Source organism: Ambystoma mexicanum, chromosome 11, assembly GCF_040938575.1.
Source record: "Ambystoma mexicanum isolate Mex_15411 chromosome 11, UKY_AmexF1_1, whole genome shotgun sequence".
In the NCBI taxonomy this organism is placed as follows: Eukaryota; Metazoa; Chordata; class Amphibia; order Caudata; family Ambystomatidae; genus Ambystoma; species Ambystoma mexicanum.
The window spans coordinates 996,089,404-996,117,111 of NC_090934.1; the positions used below are offsets into that span (position 1 = coordinate 996,089,404).

Below are 27,708 nucleotides of genomic sequence, written 5' to 3' on the forward strand. Positions count from 1 at the left end.
GAAGTTTTTGGGAGGAGGAGAAAGTGGGGGAGTAGTGAGTATTACCAGTAAGCAAAATAGACATTCACTCCTATTAAACCGTAAAACGGGGCATTCCCCACTCTGCAACAATCTCCCCTTTTGAACTCGCCTAGATTGGGGCATCTCCTGCAATAAAGCACAGGGAAGCAACATGGTCCACTGTTCATTTGTGTATTTCGCTGACTCCCTATCAGCAAAATATTGCACAAGAGGTTTTCAGTTCGAAGTTTCGACAAATTCTGCCCGGGTATCATTCATGGGACATTTGAGCCAATCCCACCATTCGGTTGACATAAAAGAAACAACTCAATTTCATCCCTGCGGATGTCGCTGAAAACTCCAGTGGACGCCACCCATTACGCCGTCAAGCAGAGCAAGCCTAGGTAGGACCATACCATGTATCGCAGGCCTTGTAAGGAGCTAATGGGGAATTTTGAAAAATCAGGAGTTGGAATAATTGAAGATGCCTATTTATTGAGACCAAACCATTCGAAAATCAACAATGCTTCATGTGTACTCTATGAAAGAACAATGCTATGTAGATGAAAGTCAAATCTTAGCTTTACTCCACTATTCTTACATACAACAGGGCAAAAAGTAATAAAAACAAAATTATTTTTTATAGCTCAGAATATCACTCTGCACACTCTTAAATGCCACTGGCAAATTACCAAACTCCTCACTCTATGTTTGTGAAGTTCTGGTCACCGCAAGCCAGCGTTACTAAACTCCCAGCATTTACTGGTTCAAGGTGTGGAGGGTTGACTAACCAGCTCAGTGAAATGATAGAGACTTGGTCGTCCTCAATGAGCAGTCTGCGCAAAGTTCCATTGTGCATAATGGGATCCATGGCAACGCGCATGCGTGAGAACCGACCCACCGGAAGACCCTGAGTAAAGAAGCTTTCCATGAAGGCGTGTGCTCATATGAGCATTCATCCGATGAGAGTAATAAGGGTCATTTACAATCGGTTGGAACTTAAACTTCACTTTTTACCCCCAGTTTTACCTCAAGGATCCCACTGTTTGTTATTTTCACCCACCTTCAAAGACACCAGGATCTGACTTCTTCCATGATACTCGAACACCGAAAATAAACAAATGCACAAAATGTCCAGATGGGTGTTCTTGTAAACGGGAAAAATTGCTTTTAAAGGGAAACAATAAGAAATGTAATGTACATTGTAAAAATATACGTTATATTGCAAAATGTAATAAAACTAATTCTTGTCATTTTCATCATCTTCATCCATTTGTCTCATTTCCAATTGGATGCTGTGTTCAAAAGAAACAGCCACTGGCTGCTGATTAAAGGGCGTCTCCAGCCTTCTTCAAACCTTCATCGGGACTTTTGGAAGTGGCAGAAAAGTTTTAGGGGTCCTTCCCATGAACACAGGCTTGAGAGGCGGGATCAAAGCAACCCATTCACAGACACCAAACCCACACCCAGGATGGCTAATACATCAATGTCCCTTAATGGATTCCCAAACAATCCAAGTTTTGATACCTTTTATTCGACTCATTGAAAATATTATGCTGAGATGGTACAATCCATTAGCTTGTGAAGTGCCGTAGACTCCATCAGATGCTGTTCCCAGAATCAGTACTACTTGCCTTTCCTCGTCCACATGAAAACAGAGCCATGATCAGAACAGGGGCCACAGTGCATGTGCTGTGAAGCTGCTAAATGGTTTCCATGTGGCGTTACTTTGGTGTGAACATGACCCTACACTCCATACCTTGAGCATGTCTTTTCTTATTAAGTGTATCTTACATTGTCAATCTCTGTAACCAGAAAAGCCTTCCCAGAGCTCTACGGTGCTGTCCTTGAGGTCCACTAGTGCAGTGCTCCCCTCTTGATCTGTATAAGGGTTACTCTTTCGGCCTGACAGTGCTTATACTAGAGGCGTAAAGGGGCTTTTTTGTGGCCCTGGTGCGGTGGTGCTCTTGAGACTCTGCAGGGCTACTTTGGTAGCTTACAGTGATGTTGTAGACACCATAGAGTTCTGTGTTTTCAGTTTTACAGTGTTCGTTCTACGATCCCGCAATGCATACCCGTAAGTCATGGAGTGCTGTGCTTGTTACCCTGCAATGTTGTTTTTGTGACCTGACAGCAATGTTCCAGGTGCTCTGCAGGACGGCCTTCTTGCCCAGAGCACTTCTTTTCTATGTCTGCCATTTCTGACCTCTTTGCCTTCCTGTGATGTTTCTGTGGCCAAACAACTCCTTGTGTGTCCAGCAGTTTACCCCATATTATGTAGTGGACTGTCCTTGCAATGCGGCTCACAGTTCCATATAGTACCACTTCTGCAGCCTGGAAGGTTCTCCATGCAATGCTTTGCTATGTCTACTGGCTGTGCACTGCTGGATTCCATTATCTGTTCTTGCAGCCCTTTGCTATATTGCATGTAGTGCTGTCACTGTCAGCCTGCAATGCCATCCTACAAGCACGGTGACACTGTGTCTGTCGCTACGCATGTTCTTGATGCCGTGTTGTGTCTCTGGCTCTGCAGAGCTCTACTTCGTTCCCAACAGCTGTCCTCCGTTGGGCAGGCTGGTTCTTTGCGTCAGGAAATGCCCGGGTCAGCTTGCCCTTACCGTGCTGTACACTATACCCAACTGCACTATGGGCATGCCTACTACGCTGGGAAGTGCAGTAGGTAGGAAGATGCCATGGAGACCTCTTCCTGAATCCTCGGCTGGTCCGCAGTCTACTTTGACCTATCTTGCCGCTGGTAAAGTACGTTTGGCAACCTTGGTGAGACTTGCTTTGTGACAAAGCCCAGAGATATTTGACCATTGTACACAAACACCTACAGAAGTAATATTTCCTCTGAGGCTAAGAGGTGTTTCATTTGCTCAGCCTGCATGGAGTGCCTTCGGAGAAGCTTCTTCTTGGACCTGTGGTCCAGCCTGAGTGCCGAGAGGGTTGTGAAGGAAGCTGGTGACTTCATCCCTCCGGTAAATGGCAAGGAAGACGTGCTTTTACTCCCAATGTCCGGGATGGGTGGACCGGGGTTGATGTTCAGGGGAGGCAAGTGGCCTGGTCTTGTGTGAGAGATGTGATCCAACAGTAGGGTCCCTGAGCCCCTTCTTTCCAGGAGGCCTGGCGGCCTGTGGCGTGCTGCCCCAGGGGAGGCGCTGCTGGAGCTGTCCAGGGAATCCCGCGAGCTACTGGACAAGCGTGAGTGAGAACTGCCAAGCATCTTCCTTTCTGGGGCTGCCTTTCCCATGTGGTCTGGAACGAAGGCTTGCCCAGAGCCGCAATACAATTGGGAGTCTGACTCGTAGTGCTCGGCACCAGACTTAGGATCCACTAACAAAAAACCTTGAGCAGGAGTGCTGTCTGGGCTCTCTTGGTCAACAGGGACAGAGCAGTGTCTTGTCAGCGGTTGGTGTGGTGACTGGGCCTGTTCATAGGATGTCTTCCGGGACACTGGGGCAGAGCTGGATGATCCCCTCCTAGCCTGATCACCCAAGGATGGGAAGAGAGTGGCCCCGTCCTTGCTCTCGGCACTGTTACTGCGGGACAGTAACGTCTTCCTTGAGAAGGGCAGTTCACCAAGACCCTGCGAACTTCCTTCATCAGAGCCGATACGCTTTGGCTCCTCGTGGCATTGACTGGCAGCTAGAACAGAAGGGGCAATGAGACCCCAAGGCTCTGACTGCAGTCGCTTAAGTTGGGGTAGGCGTGCCCTCCTGGGATTTGCTGTTTTCCTGGCAGGTGATGGTTGATCACTGGGCACCTTGGGGGAATAACACATGCTGGAGTGAACTGTGTGGAAGTTCAGCGCATCCTCTGCTTTACCACTGGTTGGTGATATGAGATCTGATGATTTCAGCTGAAAGTCTGAGGGTGCCATGCCTTGGCCCAGAGATCGAGGCCTGGACTCTTCTAACCTGGCGCTGGGTGGCACATTAAGGTATCGCGTGGTAGTGTGTGACCCAGAGGTGGACTTGTCAGTGGTTATAATGATGACCTCTTTGCCTTTGGCTTTGCATGCAGTGACGAGGTGCTCTAGAACCTCCTGGTCATTCATGTTTATGGCATGGACCAGGGCTGATGCTCCAGTGTGGTCTTCCAGACTTGGGTCGGCCCCGTTCCCAAGCAGCAGTGACACTACCTCCCCGCCAGCCCCTGACAAGCAGGCATGAATAAGGGCGGTGCAGCCCGCTTTGTCCTGTATGTTGGGGTCTGCCTGCCTCTCCAGAAGGTACTTCACCATCTTGCCCTTGCTACTGCTCTGCTGGTCCTGGTGTGTTGTTAGGCAAGCTATCATCAGGGCTGTTTCCCCCTTCTCGTTGCTCTCATTAATGTAGGCGCCACCTTCCAGCAGGAGGCGCGCAAGTCGCAGCCGCCCCATCCACACAGCTTTCAGGAGAGAGTTCCCGTCTGTCCGGAGCTCCCTCACTTCATCCATCGCAGTCCAGGAGATTCAAGGGCGTCCACTTCCGGTGGTGGCCACCATCACCTGCGGAAATGGAACAGAAATGTCAGGGTTGTACATTCAGGTAGAAGTCGTTATAATGCACTTAGGTTTCGACAACTCAACAACAATACATAGAGTGTAGGCATAAATGCAGGGCTCAAGTCGAGGGTACACGCGGGGGCGGGGGTACGGAGTCCACCCACTTCTTTTAGAGGGTGGACTCAGTCCCCCCCCAGCTAAAATGAGAAACATTGCATGTCCTCTTTGAATTTATACATAGAAGGTAAGCACAGGTATCGAACCACGGTCACAAGGTTTGTAAGCCGGACACTTCACCACTGCACTATTTAACCTGATGAAAAATGGCAAACAACTGAAGGTTAAATGTCTCATTTCGGTACTGCAAGTCCCAGGGAAAAGATTTGTATTGGTTCTTGGATTTTAAAACATGCACACCTTTTAACGTTTTAAAAAACACATTAGAAGAAAATCTCCTCTCTTAATTTTGTGTGTGTGTTGATTTTATGAAAGTTCGTCCAATGCAATTTGGTTAGTTATGCAAAGTCAATTTAATGGAATGTGCATATTTCACCTTGGTATGCTAATTTCTGGCGAACTCACATCCCTTTGCATTTGCTGATGTGTCCCCCCACTTTAATTTTTAGGACTTGACCCCTGCATAAATGTGTCTTTTTATACTATATCTCACCCTCAGAGGGGCAAAAAACGGAGACACTTGGACATGGTGTGTGTTCTGGTACTATGACTCAGACCTGGGGACACATCAGATGCTGGGTAGTGTGTTTCCTGCCAAATCATCCATCTGTGGGCACAGAGGGCAGGGACTGTTTGCAATAGAGTGTACTATTGCACTAATACCAAGGCATCAGGCACAGTGGTGGCACTGCTGGGACATTAATGGCTTTGGGGAGTTCACTGGTCAGATCACAGGCAGGGTTACTTTTCTAGCTATGTGTTAACTTCTACATGACCTGGACTCAATTAGCTTGAAGAGACATTCAAAATACAGCTCCTTAAAGTTGTGTTGTCACACCATGCTAACCGAGTCCAGAGCAAGATCTAAACTCTAGTTACTGCATGACACAACAGTTACAGACTGGAAATGAAGAACAGTATGTCCAGGCAAAAGAGACATTTATTAAAATAATAACATCTTGTTAAAAAACTGCTGATTAAATTAACACAAAGTAGATCAAAATCACTTAATTTGTAAAATCACTACATTTGTAAAATTAGGACGTATCACCTTTTTTGGGGGGACATCTTAGGATACCACTTGAAAACGTCGACTACAAAGTAGAATTATTTCACTGGCCTGATTTTTACTTCGTCGCCTCCAGGGTTCAAAGTGGGATATGTGAAGGCGATTCTACCATAGACAACAATGTACCCCGTAACATAGATAAGCCCATTGATGTCATTTTCCAGTCACTCATGAAATCTTACGAAATCTGGGGGAAAGGTGGGCTTTTGTCAAACCGATTCCTACCAACCACCACAAGATACAAGTAATTGACCTCAATGTGTTAAAGGAAGATCTACCACACGACACACAATTCAGCCAGCTGAGAGTCGAGCCTTACACTAAAAACCAAGACAGAAGAATTCACCTTAAATCAAGAAAAGCTGTCTGAGAAAAGACAAAACCTTCAGCAAACAAGGAGCATAAGTGAAAGGAAATCAAGAAATGAAATATGCCAAATCTGAGGTCCCGCCTGCTATCACCGCTATGTAACTGCAAAAGCCAACCCGAGGACCTGCATATTGCTCTCTCGCAGGAACCTAAGAAGCCATAACTAATTTCAGCATTACGCTGGTTGAGAAGTGACAGAAAAGAAACAAGAGACATGGGTAATTCACTAAATGAAAACCGAAATCAGGAGGTGGATGAACATTCCATGGTAAATGCACTATATAACTGTGAAGGTCAGTAGCCAGTATCAAGGAGTTATTAATGTATTTATGTTATTTATTTGTTAAAATCACAGGGAAAGCAATGCATTTTTGGTATCAAAACACGTACATCATTTACCACTGATAACAGAGTGGAGGACATGTGTCCTTTACAATGGGGTGAGAGAATGTGACCTGAAGACCAGATGTTGCAGGTGGAGATGGAAACAGAAACAAGGCAGAATTACAGGACGGAATGGCACCGGAATGGGATGGTGGAGAAAGTGCTGAATTAAGGATGGAGGGGTGATGCAAAGGTACTGTAGGGATGTCCATGAAGGGTAGTGAGAGAGGAAAACAGGGCGATGCAGTAGCATACAGTGCTAGGAAACAGGTTCTTCAGAAAGACGAGCCTTGATGTTGGTTTCAAACAGTACTAAAGTTGGTGTACTAGGGACAGTAAGAAGAAGAGCATTCCAGAGTAGGGGAGCGAGGAGAGAGAAACAGGGGAAACGAGAGGGAGCACGGAGGCAAGGAGGGGAGCTGAGGATGATATTACTGAGCAAGAAGCAGAGTAGGGAATGAGATGAGCAGCTGTTTATACTTGAGCCCTTTGTTTTATAGATAGCCACCCAATCTGGCAAAGGGCAGAGGAGGTAGAGGTAAAGCGAGGAAGGTTGAAAAATATGTGGACCGCAAAGTTGAGGACTTTGTCCAGAGGTGAAAAAGCATAGTTGGGAAGGCCATAGAGTAGATTGGCACAGTAGTCAGATCTAGAAAGGACTATCTAGGAGATTAGGTGTTTTGCAGTATTGAAAGGAAGACGATGACAACATTTTCTGATATTGAGGAGGTTGAGTCTGGCTGCAGTGGCAGATTTGGAGATGAAGATCCAGAAGTTGTGTGATGGCTTGACGATGACAACAAGGTTACCAGCGGAAACAGACTAAGGAAGGTAGTCAGGAGAGAAGAGAAGAAGAGATAGCCTGTTTGGCCAGACAGTAGAGAACGTCAGTCTTGGTGGAGTTGAGCATGAGTGAGTGAGACACCATCCAATATTCTATGGCGGAGAGACATTTTGAGCTTTTGACAAGAGCTCATCAGATAATGAGTGAAAGAAGAAGAAGATCAAAGAGTTGATGGGAGAAGCCGTAAGAGAAGATCAGGGTGCCAAGAGCTGAAGTATAGAGATTGAAGAGAAGTGAACCAAGGACATACCCATGGGGGAATTCTAACAGCAAGCATGGTGAGTGGGGAGGTTAGGCTGTTCCAGGACACCTGAAAGTGTCTGTGGACAAGGTATGAAGCAGACCAAGCAAGGACCTTATCTCTGATGATTGCCAAGGAGAGATAATGTAGAGAGAAGGTCAGAATGGTCGACAGTATTGAAGGCAGCAGAGAGGTCAAGAAGAATAAGAATAGATGAAAGGTTCACATGCCGAGTGGAATAGATGAAGTTGCCTACATTGTGGAGAGCTGTCTCAGCAGAATGCAGAGGTCAGAAGCCGGATTGAAGAGGGTCTCAGAGGTTGTGAGTATCAAGGAACTCAGTGGGTCGATTGAATACAACTGACGCTAGGATTTTGGAATAGTGTGCTAGAAGAGAGACAGGGCAAAAGCTGTCAGGACAGTTAGGATCCAGACCAGGTTTCTTAAGGAGAGGGGGTGACAGTAGCTCTCTTCGAGGAAGAAGGAAAAGTGGCATTGTCAAGAGAGGAGTTGAAGAGGGAAGTAAGATGTGGAGCAACACTGGTAGCTATGCGCTTCACAATGTGCGGGGACAGTGGGTCAGGGGGCACAGGAAGGGTTAGCCTTGAAGAGTAGGGCAATAATATCATCATGGTTGTTGGGGGGCAAAGGAAGACATAGTAGCGGGAGAGAAGGGTAGGAGTGGTGGGGCAAAGGAAGGCATAGAGCAGGAGTATGGGATAGAAGATAATTAGTGAGGATATTGCAAATGGTAGACATTTTAGTTGCAAAGTAAAGAGCAAGATCATTTACAAAAAGTGTAGGGGAGATGGAGGTGGGTTTTGGAGGTGAGAGATAATTGAGTTGAGAGATTTTTGGAGGTGCCTAGGTTGAGAGGATTGAGACAAAATGAGAGAGAGATAGAATTCATGTTTGGCAGAGTAGAGAGTAGTTTTGAATAGCAGTGAGATAGAGTTGGATATCAGAGGAGTGTGTTGACCTTTGCCAAGAGCAAAGCTTTTTCTGCATTGTTGTGTGAATGAGAGGTGCAATCGAGGGCAGTGGAGGGGGGATTTAGGAGTGGAGGATTTAGGAGTGAGTGTAGGATGACCATAGTGAGAGGAATAGGGGAGCATAACAAGCATTGTTAAAGTTAGTGAAGGCTTCTTCAATGCATGGAAAGGTGGGTTCAGTGTAGGAGGAGAGAGAGCATGGTCTAGGTTAGAGCTGAAAACAGCTCTACAACACCACCCCTACCAGTGGGGTGGGGAGAGTGAGCAAAGGTGTCGGCACGGTCTGGAATGCCATCAAGGGTTGCAGAGGCAGAGAGGAGAGTGAAGAGAGAAGTAGAAGGGAAAGGAAGAGATAGCACGAGAAGTGCATGACGTGGATGTAATTGAGAAGAAGCAATTAAGGGTACTGCGAGGGGTCAGAAATGAGAGGTGGACACAAAGTGGGTACCTTCTAAACATTATCCATTTTATCAACAGAAATGGGTTTGGATGAAGGCCTAACATTCCCTATCCAAACCTGAATGTCCCTTTATTTGAAACTAAAACTATAGTAGGCTGACCCTGTGTCCAAACTAAATCTCACCCTCACACTAGAATACACAAGCAAAAGGTGCAGTTAAATGTTCCAAAGCTCAACTTAATAGAAAAGTGCAACATTCAAATATATTACATAACCAAAACAATTCTTGTATCCAGGGTTTGATTTCCTTCCCCTGGATTATTTCAGATAAACTGTTCTGAGGTAGTTAGGGGGTTTGGAGGAGGGAAACCTGCTCTTAGTAATAGCTGTAGTAGATGGAGAGAGTGAGGAAGAAGCAGGACCGCGATTGAGGAAAAGACCATAGAGTGATTGTAGGGAGAAGGCACAGTGGAGATACTAGAGACAGAGAGTTGAGAGGAGATGAGAATAAGGTCAAGGGAGTTTCCATTTTAATGTCTGGACCGAGAGCAGACGGATGAGAGTGGGTGTTTAAGTAGAAGAGAGTTAAAGTGGATAGAGCAGCAGAGAGAGAGAGAGGGGAGGCTGAAGTCACCAATGACAACGACGTGGAGAGAGTCAGTTAGTTGGAAGATGTGGTCGAAGAATTGACGTACCGGACCAGGTGTTTGATAGAGAGATATAATATGTATGCCATAGGGGGCAGTAATTGTGGAGATAGTGTATTCAAATGAGAGAAAAAACCAGGAAATAGGGGAGTAGGTGAGATAGGAAGTTTGGATGATGAAAACAGCTCTACAACACCACCCCTACCAGTGGGGTGGGGAGAGTGAGAAAGGGTGTTGGCAGGGTCTGGAATGCCAGCAAGGGTTGCAGAGGCAGAGATCCAGGTCTCAATAAGCTTAACAAGGCCAAGAGAAGGAGAATGTGAAGGGAAGAAGTCAGAGGTAAAGGAGGTTTTTATTGCAGACAGACTGTGCATTCCAAAGAGCAATAGAAAGAGAGTGAGATGCCGAAGCAAAGCAACTTTGAATCTGAGGAATAGAGAGCTGCTGAGGTTAGATGCGAGAAGAGGATGTGTAATGGAAGTCAGGGTTGGAGTAAATTTTGTGAATAAAAGAGTAATGGAGTGAGAAGAGAGGTGGCGCTGAGAGCAAGAGATGATGGGGAAAGAGTTGAGATGGCTCTGAGCGGAGGAGAGTGAAGAGAGAAGTAGAAGGGAAAGGAAGAGATAGCACGAGAAGTGCATGACGTGGATGTAATTGAGAAGAAGCAATTAAGGGTACTGCGAGGGATCAGAAATGAGAGGCAGACACAAAGTGGTTACCTTCTAAACATTATCCATTTTATCAACAGAAAGGGGTTTGGAGGAAGGCCTAACATTCCCTATCCAAACCTGAATGTGCCTTTATTTGAAACTAAAACTATAGTAGGCTGACCCTGTGTCCAAACTAAATCTGACCCTCACACTAAAATACACAAGCAAAAGGTGCAGTTAAATGTTGCAAAGCTCAACTTAATAGAAAAGTGCAACATTCAAACATATAACATAACCAAAACAATTCTTGTATCCAGGGTTTGATTTCCTTCCCCTGGATTACTTCAGATAAACTGTTCACTGTCTTTTATGTTAAGGACCAGTCTCGTAAAGGTGTTACAAATGTCTCTTTTACATAATACTCTCCACAAGATGGTAAAGCAAATGTTCCTTCTAAAAGATTAGTTAGAATATAACAAAGAGGAAGTTTCTCCTGGTCTTTCAGAATGGTTAAACAAATGTCTTTTCCACATGCTGGTTAGAATATGGCAAAGGAAAGTCTTTACTACTTTTCAGGATGCCAAAACAAATGTCTTTTCCACAACGCTGGTTGGGATACGGTGTTGGAATAAGGCAAAGGAAGATCTTTACTACTTTTCAGGATAGCAAAACAAATGTCTTTTCCACAACAATGATTTAAATATGGCAAGACACTAGTCTTTTCAAAATGTCTGGTTGACAAAATGTTGAATTGAAACAAACAAGAACTTAATATATATAACCAAGTATTTCTTCAACATACCAATTCAAAGAGATTTTCCCGGTACACTCACCTGCCAGGAAACCTCTCAACTGAAACTCTTGATATCCTGGTTAATGCTCCCACCAGGAATATCTCCCTTTTGGTCAAATAGATCCCCTGGTGTTCTCTCTTTCCAAAAAGGTTTCACTACCTGATATCCGTATCAGGATTCTCTGTAAAATTCACTTTCTGACACACCAGTTCACAATGGCCCTCATTACGACCCTGGCGGAGAACCATGGTGCAATTTGCACCATGGTCCATGGCGCTAAGCTGCCAACTCCGCCATGGTGGTTGGCGGACTTACCGCCCCATTCCGACCTTGGCGGGGCGGTAAGTCCCCAATCCCCATTTACCCTTCCCCATTCCCATTTTTGCCCCATAGGGTATAATGGGAGTGGGGAAGGTGTTAATTACGCCACCGTAAATTACGGTGGCGTAATTAACAACAAGTCCCGTAGCGCCATGGATTTTTCCGCCTGCAAAAAGCAGGCGTAAAAATCACCATGGCGCTACGGGAACTCGTACTCAGGCGGAAAGGGGCGCCATGGTTTACGCCGGCGTAAACCCCTTTCCGCCAGGGTCATAATGAGGGCCAATGTGTTTCCCAGTACACTCTCCGGCCAGGAAACTTCTCAACGGAAAACTATTGATATCCTGATTTACTCTCCTGCCAGGAATATCCCCCTTTTGGCTCACATAGATCCCCTGGTGTATCCTCTTGCTAGGTATTTCATTCCAAAAGTATTTTACTACCTGATACCCTTATCAGTCTTCTCTGCAACATTCACTGTCTTCTTAGGTATCACATATGTGTGCCTCTTCACTAGCACAATTCTGTTGAATTCAGTTGTTACTTGTGCCAATGTCCCCCACACTGACATCCCATTTGTGAGAGCTTTTTTAAAACTCTGTCTGTCAAACTTTCTTTCAATCTCTCCTGACTCTTATTAATGCTTGTTCTTCCCCCAACTGATATCTCATGTCTGGAGATTTGTACAAATGTTGCCTTTATGTTTCTCTCCCAAGCTCTTTTGGCTCTTGGCAATGTTGGTTCCAGGTTTCTCCCAACTCATCTCTCCTTCCCCTGCGGTTCTTTTTTTAATGTCTTTTGGTATAGGCAATGTTGGTCCCAGGTTTCCCCCAACTAGCATCTCATGTCAGATGAACTGTGCCATGTTCACCTTTTCCTTTCAGTTCTATTTGGTTGGTATTCAAAATTGCCTTCAAAATGCTTTTTAGTGTATTTGCACATCCCGGGGGCCCCTACGATGCTCAGCTGACTCACCGGTTTACCATGTGGCTGCTGAGATGTGCTTGCGAGGGGCCAGCTTGCCCTTTCCGGGCTGAATTTCATTCAGTTTCTTCGTCGGCTCTAATGTCTTTTGCCTCCAATACCTGCGCAGCTCCGCAGGACCGTGGCTCCTCTCACAGCCCCTCTGCATACTGTCTGCTTTCTTCCGGAGTTCCTCTCCTCTGGTCCCAAATGCTGCGAGCCTGCTTCTGGCTAGAGCATCTCTTGTTTTCCCTTTGGTCCTTTCTGGGATTTCCTCTGTCACCGGTCACGTTTCCCGCTCCGGGCACTCTGCAGCCTTCCTTCTCCCTCCTTCTTTGTTCCATTTGCTGCAGGTAATCTGGTCATTTAAAAGTCCTGTGCAGCTGATTAGGTTTGTGAAAACTAGACTGCACGTTATTCTGAAGGTCAAATTTCCTCCACATGAACTCCTTGCTCCTCTTCCTCATCACAGTACTTCATGCTTTCTCGGACTTGGAGTGCCAGGAAGTTTCAACTGATTTTAATTGACATGGTTGAACAGTTGCATTAACATTACAATCACCATAAACATCAGCTGTTTCATATGTTCTAGGTTCACCATATACACATGAGGATTGAATATTGTTTTGTTTATACAAAGTGGTTCTCAGAGTTTTATAATCAGATGGTTTTGAATAATGGCAGAAAGCCATAAAAAAAACTCCAGAATTAAGGGATCTTCCTCATAATGAAGGGAAGTATACTGCTTCTCTCCTTTTGGAGTCAGCACTCTCCTCTGACAATCATCTCCTCCCATGTGATCCACCCTCAAAATACCACCTGCAGGGTCAGGATCAGGTAGCGGCTGCCTACACCAGGCCACATGGGAGGAGACTTAAGTTGGGGATCAGTGATGACTCCTTATGATTCATCACAGTACTTATAGAGAAGTAGCAGGACATGGCAAAGGAAAGGCTCATAGCCTAAGAAACAAAGAGGCTGGTCAATGACTGATCTTCACCCATTACTGCTGGGATCTTAACTGGGACATCCCTAAGGAGTTCAGAAAGGATGACACATGCTGTTGCCAGCTGATCGCCTAGTCCATCAGTGGTTGTTCTCTCTGATAGTGTCCCTGGTAATGCTGGGATGAGGCAAATTCTTCCTGATTGGTGTTCCGAGAGGAGCCTCTTGTGGCTTTCAGCTGGAGATAGGCCTGGAAGGAGGTGATGTCATTGATCCAAGATGGCCACAGGAAGTTTCAGAAAAATGGTGATGGCATGTGATTTGGGGGTAGGTGGAACTGCCTGTGGCCGCAGCCATCAGGCTAAGGCTGACAAGCCTTGGCAGCACGACACTCTGGGGCCACAAACTACACTACCCAGGAGCCTTAGGGGGTTTCACCCACGTGAATAGCATTGCACCTCTGCTTGATAAGGCTGCCTTCCACCCGTGCCGGATTATTGAAGATTTTAGGCATGGGCGGACGCAGCGATGAGGAGCATTTGGTGAGGCATGGTGTCAATGCCTCAGCGGTGTGGAGCTCCAGAACAGGCAGAAAGATGCTGAAGGAGTTTATTATTGAATGCAGACCTCACCTCTGCAGGGGGTGTCTCTGGAGGCACCCAGGCTTAGTGCCGCATTTTCACCATGATTGCGCACTAATGACTTCATGTGTGGCTACCAGCACATGCTTGTGAAAACGTTTAGCCACGATTCACCACAACACTACAATTCGTAGAATACTATGTGATTTGATTTAATGTATGCATGTGTGATTATAAAACATGTGATAGGTGAAACTACTATGTTCAGGAAAAGAAGAAACAATTTGGGATGCGGTCCTATGTACTAGTTGATTTCTGTCAATTCCATGCTTTGCCTACAAGGCCTTGAGTCTGTTATCATATGTGAATATTCCCTACTGTTTATCTCATTATACTCCCATGTTCATTAGTCTCAAAGGTTTTGTGACAAAGTGTTGCATGTATATGAATGTCCACGTTCTTTGTTTATATGTGTAGGGGTTAGAGGGTATTGGAGGCACTATCAGGAAATAGGCTTGGATGTTCTTATATGCAGGTTCAGGAGGCAGGTTAGGTCAGGTCGTTAGGTAGGAGTCACAAGGTATCAAGGTTTTTCGCTAAATTCACTAACTCATCCAATAGCGATACCCTAACCCTCTTTCCGGTTTCCCTATCTCCCCCTACTCATCCACAACCTCTCCCTACTCCCTCCTCCCCCATTGGCTGTCTCGTGGTCACCTATGGTTTTAACATCAGGAACCTGTGCCAACCGAGGTGGAAGGGTCGGTTCCATTCGGCTTCCGTGGTTGGGCGAGGGTGTCGATACCCTTCCCTTTCTTAGTTCTGACAGGGAGTGATGTTACCAATCGAAGATAGCCACTGGAAGTGATGGCACCAATCCAAGATGGCTGCTGGAAGTGTAGTTCCAGACAGCAAGTGAAGCCAAAAACCAAAAGGGATGACACGCAGTCTTGTCACCTGATCCCCTACTCCATCAGTGATTGGTCTCTATGATATTGTCCCTTGTGTTGCTGGGATGAGGTGATTGCTTTTTGATCGATATTCCCAGAGGAGCCTCTTGTGGCCTTCAGCTGGAGATAGGGCTGATCCAATATGGGTAGAGGAAGTGATGTCAGAGATCTAAGATTGCTACTGGAAGTGATGTCACCAATCCAAGATGGCCACTTTAAGTGATTTCAGATGGTAGTGAAGACAAACATTCACATTCAGAAAGACTGCAGCTCTGAGCCTGGTGAAAGTGGTGAAGTGCCACTGTGAGTACCACTTGCGCTCTGTCAGAGGGTTCAGTTGCTGTGACCAGACAGCCTTCACCCAAGAGAACTGAACACATCAGCCCTGAGACCTAGTGTTAGCCAATCAGGATCATGAGAAGAAAAGTGAACATTACCCATGCTCTCCTCAGTGCTTAAGAGCCACATATCAAGAACCCTAAATCCTACTCTGAGATGAAAAAGCAGAAAGGATTTTAAGAAGGACTGCCATTTCAAGAAGTGAGATCTGAATCACTGACAAGCCAGCAAATCCATAAATGTGACAACAAATCCTGACCAAGAGGAGAGTAAAGGGACAACCTTATGGAATGAGAAATTGATGTTGTGGTGTGCTGAAAGAGCCACAGTGAATCTTGAGTCAGAAGAGAACATTTTCTGACCCAAGAACTGATAGGACTGCAACCAAGATCAGAGGTAGCAACCAATAAATGAGGAGAAGTTTCCATTCCAAGAGACTAGTAAGTCTTTTCCAAGATTCTCAAGCCTGATCCTGTTCTCTGTTCTCTGGCAGCTGCCCATAGGCTTCTGCATAATCACAATTATGGCAGCAGGTACCACGCCTTTATAAGACAAGCATTGGTAATGGTAACAGTTTGGGCTTTTGTGTAGGCATGTTAAAGACACCTGTCTGGAATTGCAATAGAGGTATTAACTGTCCTTTGGTGGTAGCAGGTGCAGCATAGTGCGAATACATGGGCATCTGGTAGCAGTGCCTTTCAAATGCCTAATACGTATTATGAGAAACCTGACAGTGTCTCACTGGCTAGCCCCTGGGGTCTGTCATCCAGGTGGCCAGGACATGGCCATCTCTATTGGATCCAGTTCCTGGGGGTGGACCAGTGAAGAAGGATCACCTAGATGGGGGTCCTTGGGGAGTGGGAGTGGGACACCGACAGGTGAGACGCGGTAACCCTCTTCTTCCAACACCTTTTCCCCATCCTACCACGTAGGAAATTCTAAAACACTGCCCCCCCCCCCCTTTCCAGCATGAACACTTTTGCACAACACGAAAGACAACGGACTAACACCAGAGTTGTTTACCTGACATGTCCCAATACAAGGGTCAGGCAAGGTCAGTCAATTGACCTGAATTACACACACCTTACGGCCCTTTCCCTTCCCCACAGGGATAAAAGGTGGAGCGGAACAGTACAGTATGAGCAAGGAAGATGGCACGATGTAAGAGCGAACCCAGCACTGCAGTTCAAGAGGTGGAAAAAGACGGCAAAGACTGAGAGGGTGGCAAGGGGAGAAACTACCTTGTCCTTTCCGACCAAAGCCTGTGAAGCCTCCAAAGTGCGAACACTAAGCCCATGAACAGTACTCAACGTGTGTTGCAACAGATGTCCCTGGAACATGAGACCCTCCTACGCTGATTGCCAAGCCGAGGGGAGACGCTTGTATCGATGGTACCAACCTGGACTCCAAGGAGAAAGAAAGCCAAGCGGTTCATCACAGCCAGTGAGTCGAGGGGAGAACCGATAAGAAACTGAACTGTGTTGAACGAAAAAAGTGGCAAAGTGGCTATTTGAACTTTGAACAAAGAAGTGTTGAAATTTGGAAGGGGAAAACCAGCAGTAGAGGAGTCCAGCACCACGTGGGTGCTCAATCAAGAATCTCTGGGCAATTACCGAACGGTAAAAAGACTACCATAACCAGAAGGCCTTGAGAAGAGGCGAAGAAGGGTCAAAGTGGTCATACAGGGGTCTCGTAAAATCCTCGTACCGTCGAAGGTCTTTGACTAACAGAGAACTGTGAAAGCTAAGGGAAGTGAATCCTGCATGTTGAAAAATAGCACAAAGATTTGTGAAAACGAGAAGCATTGCAAGCCAAGGGGAGTTGAACTGTCCCCCTTATCATCTGGGATAGTAGCCCAGCCGAGGGAGATCCAGGGGTGGAAAGTCATCACCCAAAGTTCAGTAAGAAATTGTGTTTCGTAAAGATTGGCAAGAGTGAACCCGGCGGAGGGATGCTAACGAGAAGGGGCGAAGTCTAAAGTCCCATAAGGAACTGTTGGTAAGAATTGGCAAAAGTGAACGTGGTAGAGGGAAGCCAACAACAAAGCACAAAGCCTGAAGAACTGCTTAAGATTTTTGAAAGCGAGGAGTATTGCAAGACAAGGGGAAGAAGTGTCCTCTTTGTCATTTTGGGTCCGAGCCCGGCCGAGGGAGAGCCAGGGGTGGAAAGTTACCACCCGAAGTTCACTAAGAAAGGAACTGGTTTTGTTAAATTGGAGAAGACGACTTGTCCGGCATCAGCGCCCAGAATAGGGGGAGCCAGGGGTGAACCCATCACCCAACATGTTTGTATAAGTTGGCGAATAAGACTTGCGACGGCTCAACTTCCAGAAGAGGGCGATCCAGGAGTGAAGCCATCATCCAACGTGTTCATTGAACAAAAACCTCGAAGTAAAGAGACTTTTATTTGAACCAATGAAAACCCTGATAGCTCCTATGGAACTGTTAGCTCATGCTGGGAAGGCGCGAGCGGTGCTGTGGTCCAAAGTCCCACCTTGTCCTGTGTTAAAAACATGTGGAAGGGAGTCCTCGAGGCAATTACATCCTGACCTATTTTTTGTGAACACTTTTCTTTTATTTGAATATCCTATCCCACACTCTTTTGTATTTAGCATAAGGAATTGGCAATAGATTTTTCTTAGAATAGGCCCTTTATTTTGACACAATGCCACTAACACTGCCTTATTTTCATTTAATAGTCGACACTTGCTCCCCCCTTAGATTTAGGTTTAGTTTAGGCATTTTTCCACCCTGCATTAACAGTTTAATAAACACCCTTCAACTGTGATCACTTGTTTCTGTCTTTACTGTCGCCATCATGAGTTCCTTACATATGGTGTCAGAGTGGGATGTGATTCAACGGACAAAATGGTACCACCGGAAAAGGAAAATATAGTTGATTTCCTAGATTCTGACCGTGTATCCACCTTAAAGAGGTGTTGTCCTCTCATTTACATATTCCATCTAGTCAACAGGATCTGTTCTTTAAGACTCAAGTCTTACTAGACACCCTCCCACTCTCTCATTATAACATACAACTGTGGGACCGAGTAATTCTTTTTTAAACATTTTTATTTTTGTTCAGAGAGAGGTACAACCAGACCAAACTGGCCAGCGGCTAGCGAATCACAGCATGATATAACAACATAGATGAACATTTACAGTATACACTACACATTTGCACTTTGTTTGACAATACTAGAGCGGTGACGATGGATTGTCCTCTTCATCAGATAACATATTTCATAGATAGAGTCTGAACAGCGTCCATATGTCTTTGGGGCGGCATCTCGATGGCAATGTAATAATACATTTTTCTTCAAGTTCATTAACCATCGAGAGGTCTTTCAAGAAGTCCAGTCGCCTGGGAGGATCTATGGACTTCCAACATTTCAGTATATTTTGTTTCGCAACCACACATGCTAAATTGAACAATCGTCTAGTGGTAGTTGCAGCCTTACCAATCTCCCCAAAAAGGTATTTCCGTGGGGAAGGTGTAGCAGGTATTGCCGTAATGTCTTCCAGAATCTCCGCTACCTCCGACCAGAATTTAGTTATCAGCGGGCAGGCCCAATACATGTGATAGGAGTCTGCGTCAGGGGCGTCACATTTAGGGCATTTTCCCGTGTGGCCCTGCACAAACTTAGCTAACTTGGCTGGGGTGTAGTGGAACTGGTTCAGAACTTTAAACTGAATAAGATTTAGCCCTGAGTTCATGGATACACATTTAGTCAACTGGCAATATCTCAACCATGCGGTTTCACACAGCTCCACACCCAGATCTCGTTCCCAGGTCTCTTTAATGTTATTGCATGGCTTGGAATGGATCTGAACAAGGCTGTATAATGCAGACAGACTTTTCCTTTGTCCCCCTGGTTCCGTCATAGCTGCAATACATTTGTGTGTGGGTGGCTCTTCTGGGAAGCAGGGCCATTTGGCGGCGACGGCAGATTTCATCCTGTGAAACTGAAATCGCTTAAGGTGATCTCCACCCACTGCCCCGACAAAATCATCTAATGCACAGTATCTCCCTTCCGGGAACATGTCTCGCATTCTAAATTGCTTCTGTGGGTCCCAGATACCCTGGAGTGCCTTATCAAACGTGGCGCTTATGCCCGGGAAGTTCCACAATGGCACCTCTGGATCATACGGGGTTGTAATGGCAAGTCTCTTATACATCCTGGCCCATGCACGCGCAGTGGCGCTTACAGGATCATATTTGCACGTGTCCTTCCGATTAAGGTCAAACATAACAGCTCCCAGGTCTGAGGGGGATGTCGCAAATCTTTCCAGGGTAATGTGTGGTGCTGTGTCCTCTGGGTCGAACCAGTGTCTCGCGAAGTGTGCCTGTGATGTTAGGTAATAAAGTTCAAAGTCTGGTGCTGCAATCCCACCTTTTGCAAAGGGTTCTGTCATTTTGGACCACTTGAACCTGGGAGTTTTCCCTCCCCATACAAATGTAGTGGCGAGCGTATTGAGTTTGGTGAAGAATGTTCTGCCCGGCCAAATCGGTATGTTGCAAAAAAGGTATAGGAGTTTGGGTAGCACTATCATCTTAAGTAACGATATTCGCCCATATAGGGATAGAGGGAGCTTGTTCCAGACTTGTAGTTTGACTGTTAGGGATTGTAGGAGTTCACCATGATTTTCTGCGAGCAATGTACTCCCGTCTCTGGATACCCTGATCCCCAAGTAGCGGATGAGTGTTGGTGACCATTTGAATCCCTGTGTGTCTGACATATCTCTAGTTTTAGGTGTAAGCGGAAACAGTTCTGACTTAAAAACATTAACCCTGTACCCCGATTATTCAGAGGACCTCTTAACCTCAGCCATAATTGGCGCTAGATTTACCTCTGGGTTCCTAATATATAGTAGGGTGTCATCTGCATATAAGGAAATGATTTGTGGTCTCCCTGTCATACGAAGACCTCTACATGCATGGTTTCTATTGTAAGTGCGAAAAGGATTGGGGGGAAGGGGCAGCCCTGCCTGGTGTCCCTACCCAGGTGAAACAGGGATGACATGGTTTGATTTGTTAGTACCTTTGCTCCCGGGCAAGTATACAGTAACCTGAAACAGCTAACGAAGTATCTTCCCAACCCAAATCTCTCAGGGACCTGAAACAGATAGACCCAGGAGACAGAGTCAAAAGCTTTCTCGGCATCAAGGGACGCCGCCACCTCATCCGCCGCTGGGTCTATCTGTGTCATCACTCCAAAGAGTCTGCGCAGATTAAGAGCAGTGGACCTTGTTGGTATAAAGCCAGCCTGTTCGGGATGTACCAATATAGGCATATAGGGCAGGAGCCTGGTAGCTAGAACCTTTGTGAAAATCTTCGCATCGGTATTAATGAGTGAGAGGGGTCTATATGACCCCATGTCCTGAGGGGGTCTACAGGGTTTAAGAAGGACCGTTATCACTGCCTCTCGCATAGTGTCTGGCAGTATGCCGCACTCCATCGCCTCTTCCCATACTTTCAGTAAGACAGGGGCTAGTATGTCATGGAATTCTTTATATAATTCGGCACCTAGACCGTCGGGGCTGGGGGCTTTACCTGATGTTAATGCTTTCATTGCCTCTGTAATTTCCTCAAGTGATATGGGGGTGTCTAATATCATGCATGTCTCCGGAGTCAGGGTTGGGAGATAAATCACGTCCAGATACTTCACTATTTCTTCTTTAGTTCTGGTGTCCCTATTGGAATATAGTGATTTATAGAATGCGGCAAACATATCATTAATTTCTTGGTCCCCATTGTCTATGTCACCACTAGGTGTCTGGATTGTCGCTATAGGGGGATGGCCGTGTTCGGCCTTAAGCATCCGGGCTAGGAATCTCCCTGCTTTATTACTTTCCCCGTATCTATGAGCTCAGACCGGGGCAGCCATGTATTGTACCTCCCTCGCAGCAAGTTTATTAAATTCTGCCAGTGTAGTGTGAATATCCAGAAGGGCCTCTTTACTATGTGTACAGGTGTATTCGAACTCCAGGAGCTCAAGTTTGGCCTCCATTGTGTCCAACTCTTGCCTAACTGCCTTCAGTAGACCCGTAGTTTTGGTCATAATTGCGCCACGTACCCATACTTTAAATGTTTCCCACAGTGTAGCGCACTGGTCTACCAACCCTTCATTTAGTTGAAAAAATTCCTCTATTTCAGTGCGAAGTGATTCACAAACGTTAGGATCTCTTAGTAGACCAGAGGGCATTTTCCAGCGTCTGGCCCTCGGGGCAGCTTCGCCGATACACAAAGTAATTGACACAGGGGAGTGATTTGAGCGGGTACGGGGTACATATCGCAGTGCTGGACCATATTCATGAGTGTTGAGCTGATAAACTAGTAATCAATTCGAGATTCAGAATCATGCACTGATGAATAGAAAGTAAAGCGCTGTTCTTGGGGATGTAGTTCTCGCCAGATGTCTACCATAGTCATTGATTGCATTATTTGTCGTATAGCTAATGCGGTTTTGGTCAAGGTTCTATGGGAAGTTGTAGACCTGTCGAGGGACGTGTCAAGTATCGTATTAAAATCACCTCCCCAGATCACGGCCGCATCCTCGGCTTCAACCAACAAATTATATATAGCATTGTAGAATTCAGGGACTTCTATGTTGGGGCCATAAGTGTTAACTATAACCATCTTCCGTCCCGTCAACTCACCCCAGATTACAACATATCTCCCTTGTGTGTCAGTTTTTGCATACTGGATACGGAAGCCCAGATTCAGATGTATTAGGGTCAGAACCCCTCTGGATTGGGAGGAATATTCAGTATAATATCGCAATGCGCCCCATCTAGGGAGAAAATTGGAACAGACCTGCCCCAGTGCGTGAGTTTCTTGCAGTAACACGATCTGGGAGTTATGTCTGGTTATGTATGCTGCGATTTTCCTGGCCTTAATCGGGTTGTTTAGGCCCCGGATATTCCATGAAAGAAGTTTAACAGTTACCCCCCTGTCACCCAGTACCATGGTATTCTATTACTATCAATGTCTGAAGTGATTCGCTTACGCCACCAACCTTAACAGTTGAACCCGCTGCAATCAGTCTCTGCATTTTAGAACTCTTGCCAACCATGGCAAAATTTTGTACCCTACACCCACCCCCGCCCGCACCATCAACCCCAACCCGATGATGTAACCCTTTTCCCATAACCTGTGGAACTTTCCTGAGGGTCGCTCGTTGCAGTTGCAAGGCCTCCATCAGCGGAGGCTCACGATCCCACCCTCTTCAAACAATATCAATTGGAGCTGTTGCTCTCGGGAGAGACATCTTCACAGCTTAAGTAAGTATGTTTCCGTAACTCCATTTCAGTCGGCTGAGTCCGGGACTTCGTCTCCCGGTCGTGGTTGCCTGTTCCGATCTCGTGGATGTTATTTGGGAGGAATGGGGATGGACGCCTCAATGTACGCTATGGCTTCCGCAGGGGTCTCAAAGAAATGTGACATGCCTCCATGTTGAATCCGTAGTTTCGCCGGGAAGATGAGGGCGTATGGGACATGACGCAATCGCAGAAGCTTTTTGGCTTGTTCATAGGATCTGCATTGCATTTGGACGCTGGTCGAAAAATCCAGATAAATGTGGACTCTGTTTCATTCATATTGCAGGGAGCCTTTTTCCCTTGAAAGTTTTAGGATCGCGTCCCTGTCCCTATAGTTCAGGAGGCGCACAATAATCGTGCGCGGTGGCGCCCCAGTCTTGGGTGTCGGTGCTAGGGCGCGATGAGCCCTCTCAACAAGAAAGTGGTTAGAAAAGGATTCCGTGCCCAGAAGAGTTTTCAAAAGGACCTCAACTTGTCGCTCCATCGGACCCTTACAGAGGGATTCTGGAATGCCGACAATACGGATATTGTTTCTTCTAGATCGAGATTCCAGGTCATCGCATTTTGCTTGAGTCTTACGCAGTTCCCCTTTATGCTGTGCTATGTCTCGACCATGTTGTGTTAGCATATCTTCATTTGTGTTGATTCTGTTCTCAGCTTCTGTAACGTGAGTGCTCTCCTTATCCACTCTAGCCTTAAGGGAGCTGATAGTTGAAACAATATCGTCCAGCTTGACGTTCATTGCCAGGAAGCTGTTCTGTACCATGGTCATTAGGCGGTCTTCTCTGTCGTCATGTTCAATCGCAGCAGTATTGTCATCCCCCATGTTTATGGCGGCCGCCGTCCCCTGAGGTTGGGAGCTGGCATAGGAGTCCATTGGGCCAGTTTTTTTCACGCCCGTGCTTTTTTTTTCTCGTTGCGGCCCATGAGTCACCCGTGCGGAGCAAGGGTCGATGACACGGGTCATGCCAGCCGTCCACACAGGATTAGTATAGCCTGTACAGAACAACGTCAATACCTATATTGTGAAACCTGTTGGGTACCAGTGTACCGAATCTTATGTAACGTATATGACGTTGCCACACGGGTCCTCGGTTGTTCTGCGACCTCCCACGTTAGCACTGTCTCTGGGTGGCAGCCAGTGTAGAAAGGATTTTATAAAACTTTACTTCATGACACAGCCACTGTCTCTGGGTCCTCACGCTTCTACATCTCTCACCTGCTCTTGCCATGTCAGACGAGGGCTCGCTCGGCGGCTGGCCCGAGGCATGAGTCGGCTGGGGCCCTGCATGAAAGATGGCGTGCCGACCCAGACGTTATCCGGGAGGTGGGCCGGAGTCACAGACCATTTCGTGTCCACCCTGGGTCCTGATGTCTGCCCACACGGTCCGCCCCCAGGCCCGTGCAGTGGGGCTGCACAGCGGTGATCGGTGCTGCTCCCCCACGCGGCCTTGTGCTGATGACGGCACCTCGGTCTGGCGTAGGATTCTTCCGGAGCCCTGGGGCGGGCCGCGTTCCACTGGAGAAGGCGTTAGTCCGAAGGAAGCTGTGAACTCCCTCGCGCCTCCGCGGATTTGAGCAGGATTTGCACACATTGTGCAGCAGGAGTACGGGAAATGGACGGTGTAGTAGTTTCTTCTCTCCGCGGCTCAAAAAAGGATTTATTTATATATAGGATGTTCGTGGGATCGGAGCGCTCCAATCAGGCGGCCATCTTAGTTGTGCGCAACAGCGCCCCTGGGACCGAATAATTCTAAGAGTCCGACTGGTATTTTCTTTCATCAGACCCGGTGCTCTGAGTCCTCCTCCCTCTGAGCCTTTTTTTTCATGATATTCAGTCTCCATAGGCGATGGGACCATTCGGGTTAAAACCTGATCTATCCCAGTCTACTCCTTTAACAGACTCAGAATCAGACGACTCTGAAGATTTTGAGACCTTATCCGAAGGGATCGAGAGTTGTTTTTTTCTGATTCAGACACCACAGGGGAACCCTTACACTCCCAGAGGAAATGGCCAATCTAGCCAATTTTATCGCCCAATTGGCAGCCCATCAGATACAAGCCAAAAAATCCTCCAGGAGAATTCAACTAGACTAACTGAATTGCAAGCATACTTTAACCCTATCTCGAAGGCAAGGATTTGGGAAATGCTTGTCATCCGCCATCACGGCCATAGCCAAGATTGGCGGATACTTCCGTGTTGGAGCTGGCGACGCAGAGGTAGGGTGTTTTAGTCCCTTCTCTGTGTTCTTGCATACGGCTCCATTGACGCAGCGCAACGCCGCTGGGAGTATTTAATTCTCCGCCCCCCGGCATGACGCTGCGTTGCAACCCTCTTGGATGCTTCCTGTTCTGGGCTTCCTCGCTCCAGACTTCTCTTCGGATCTGCCAGAGGTTTTTCTTGTACTCCAGTGTTCGTGCTTCCTACGGAGCTCATCTTTTCTCCTTATTTTTTCCCGGCCGCTGCTCTGAGCAGTGCACTGCAGTTCCCATTCTCCTGGCGGTTTCCATTCTGTAGGACACCCCCTTCCTTTCTCTCTCTCTCTGCTCTCTCTCTCCCTCTCTGGTGATCCTCCTCATACTTTTTCCCTCTGTATGCTCCGGGACCGTGTGCCCAACTCACCTTCTGCCTCTTCCTGGTCGTGCCTCCCTGGATCCAGTACCAGCCTATGAATTGCCACGCCTCCGCTTACAAGGTTGTTACGACTTCCCTCTAAACTGCGGCTCCTTCCCATCCACACTTTTGGACATTCTACTTGGTTACTCATCTGTTGATTGCATCTCAACATAGACCTCCATCCAGCAGTCCGTCTTGCCATCCGGATTGGAAAGAGTCAACACTCCGCCAAGGGTTTTTTCCCCGATTGGGTTTTTCCCTTGTTCTGGTTTGATTCCGGAAGGGGAGTCACAGGACAGCTGTTTACCAGCGGTCACTGTGGCTTCCCTCCGTGACAAGCATGTCCATCTGAAGAAGGGGAGAGACTACCTTACGCGGCGGTGCCTACAAGAGACCGACAACTCCAGCAGCTCAGGTGAGGAGCGTGTGTTCGCAGGGGAGGAAGGGACCGGGGTACAAACTCCACCACAATGTTTTCCTAAACTTCGAACGCCTGGCCGAACAAATTAGGTGGGGGGAGAACCTTAAGAAATGCTATTTGGGACTCTTGCTAAAAGGTGAACTCCAAACTTCTCATCAACTACTCAACCTTGCACAGGTAGCCTCCTTCTTATCCATCAAAGAACGCTTGTTGAAGAGGGTAGGGCAATCCTGCAATTTTCATCGGCAGATGTTACCAGTCATTAGGTTGAACCCAGGAGAAACTATTTTAGAGATGGTCAAACAGGTCAAAAACACGGTCCCTCTGTGGACAAATAATACAACTTTAGAAGAACTGACTCAGATGATTACTTTAGAACAATTTACAAATCCCTTGCCCCCTTTTATGCAGAAATCCGTCCTTCAATTAAATCGACCTACCCTAGCTATGGCTATTGAAACTGCGCAAAACTATGCGGATGCAGCTAAATACTTCCAGCAAGCCCATCTATGGGAAGATTGAAGAGATCACAAGCCCAGGCACCCCCCTACATCCCACGGAATAAACAAAGGGGATCATATAGAGTCAAGGAAGGGATGCCTCAAGAAAGAGTCGAGGTCAAGAAACCTGATCCAAGACCTAAAGATAAAAGCAGAAGGGAGGAAGCAAAAGAGGGTAAACCAACTCCTCTGGTCTGTTTTTCTTGTAGAGAGATTGGAAACCTAGCTAGACACTGTCCAAAGAATATAAAATATGCACCTATGTAAATAGGCTGCTTGAAGGGTGAAGACTGGGAAGAAGCTGAGGAAGAGCTAGAGACCTTTAGCATTTGCTTATGTCAAACCCCCACTGAGTTCACCTATGAAAAGGCTTGAGTAAATGGGAAACAGGTAAAAGCTGTAATCGACTCAGGTAGCAAACAGACCGCTATACGAGCCGATTTAGTTACAACACAAGACCTAGACCAGGCCACCGTAGACAGAGTAACTTGTGTACATGGGGATAATGAAATCTATCCTAAAATACCAGTACACATCGAAATCCGGGACAAGACATGTGAAATAACATCAGCCATAATTCCAGGGCTCCCTGAGGAAGTCATCCTGGGGTGAGACTTCCCCATCTTCTCTACTCTCCTGCAAGAATCTCCAGCCTCCTTTGAATACTTTCTACCTCAGAGGTCCTGGCAAGAATGTCACAACTCCCAAAACTCTCCAGTATGGGATTGGGAAAACTCCCAACCCACGAAACCCAAGACAGCCTTTGAAACCCAATTCATAGGTTACTGTAGAGAGGCGGATAAAATCACTTCACCTTTACCCAGTAACACCAATCAGTGGAATATGTGAGAGAGCCTGGACATCTCTCCCCCCTGTTCTTTGACCAGTCGTAACAACAGGAAATCTAACCAAAAAATAGGTATATCCACTTCGCATGGGAGAAGGATATGTGAGAAACCTGACGGTGTCTTCCTGGCTGGTCCCCGGGGATCTGTCATCCAGGTGGCCAGGACATGGCCATCGCTATTGGATCCAATTCCTGGGGGTGGACCAGTGAGGGAGGATCACGTGGATGGAGAGTCCTTGCGCAGGGGGACATCGATGAGGGAGATGTGATATCCCCCTTCTTCCAACACCTTTTCCCCATCCTACCACATAGGATATTCTAAAACTCTGCCCCCCTTTTCCCGCATGAACACTTTCGCACAATACGAAAGACAACAGACTAACAACATAGCCGTTTACCTTACATGTCCCAATACAAGGTTCAGGCAAGGTCAGGCAATTGACCTGAATCATACACACAAGATGGCCCTTTCCCATCCCCATAGGGATAAAAGGTGGAGCACCACAACACAGAATGAGCAAGGCAGAGAGCACAATGTAAGAGCTAACCCAGCACAGCAATTCAAGAGGAGGAGAAAGACGGTGCAGACTGAAAGGGTGGCAAGGGGAGAGTCGACCTTGTCCTTTCCGACCAAGGCCCGTGTAGCCTCTGAAGAGTGAACACTAAACCCGCAAACAATAGCCAATGTGTGTTGCAACAGTTGTCCACAGTACATAAGACCCTCCTCCACTGAATGCCAAGCTGAGGGGAGACGCTTGTCTTGATGGTACCAACCTTGACTCCAAGAAGAAGGAAATCCAAGCGGTTCATAACAGCCGGTGAGTCGAGGGGAGAACCAATAAGTAACTG

General features: G+C 46.8%; 1 protein-coding gene across 1 annotated transcript in view; it reads right to left on the reverse strand.

Annotated features, from left to right (window-relative positions):
- Nucleotides 1-458: 458 nt before the first annotated feature.
- ANKRD34C (ankyrin repeat domain 34C) overlaps nucleotides 459-27,708 on the reverse strand; it is a 111,901-nt gene continuing 84,651 nt past the window's right edge. The window contains exon 3 of the mRNA XM_069624181.1: nucleotides 459-4,492. Coding sequence (XP_069480282.1) covers nucleotides 2,834-4,441 — 1,608 coding nt within the window. The 5' untranslated portion in view covers nucleotides 4,442-4,492 and the 3' untranslated portion in view covers nucleotides 459-2,833. The remainder of the gene's footprint in view (nucleotides 4,493-27,708) is intronic.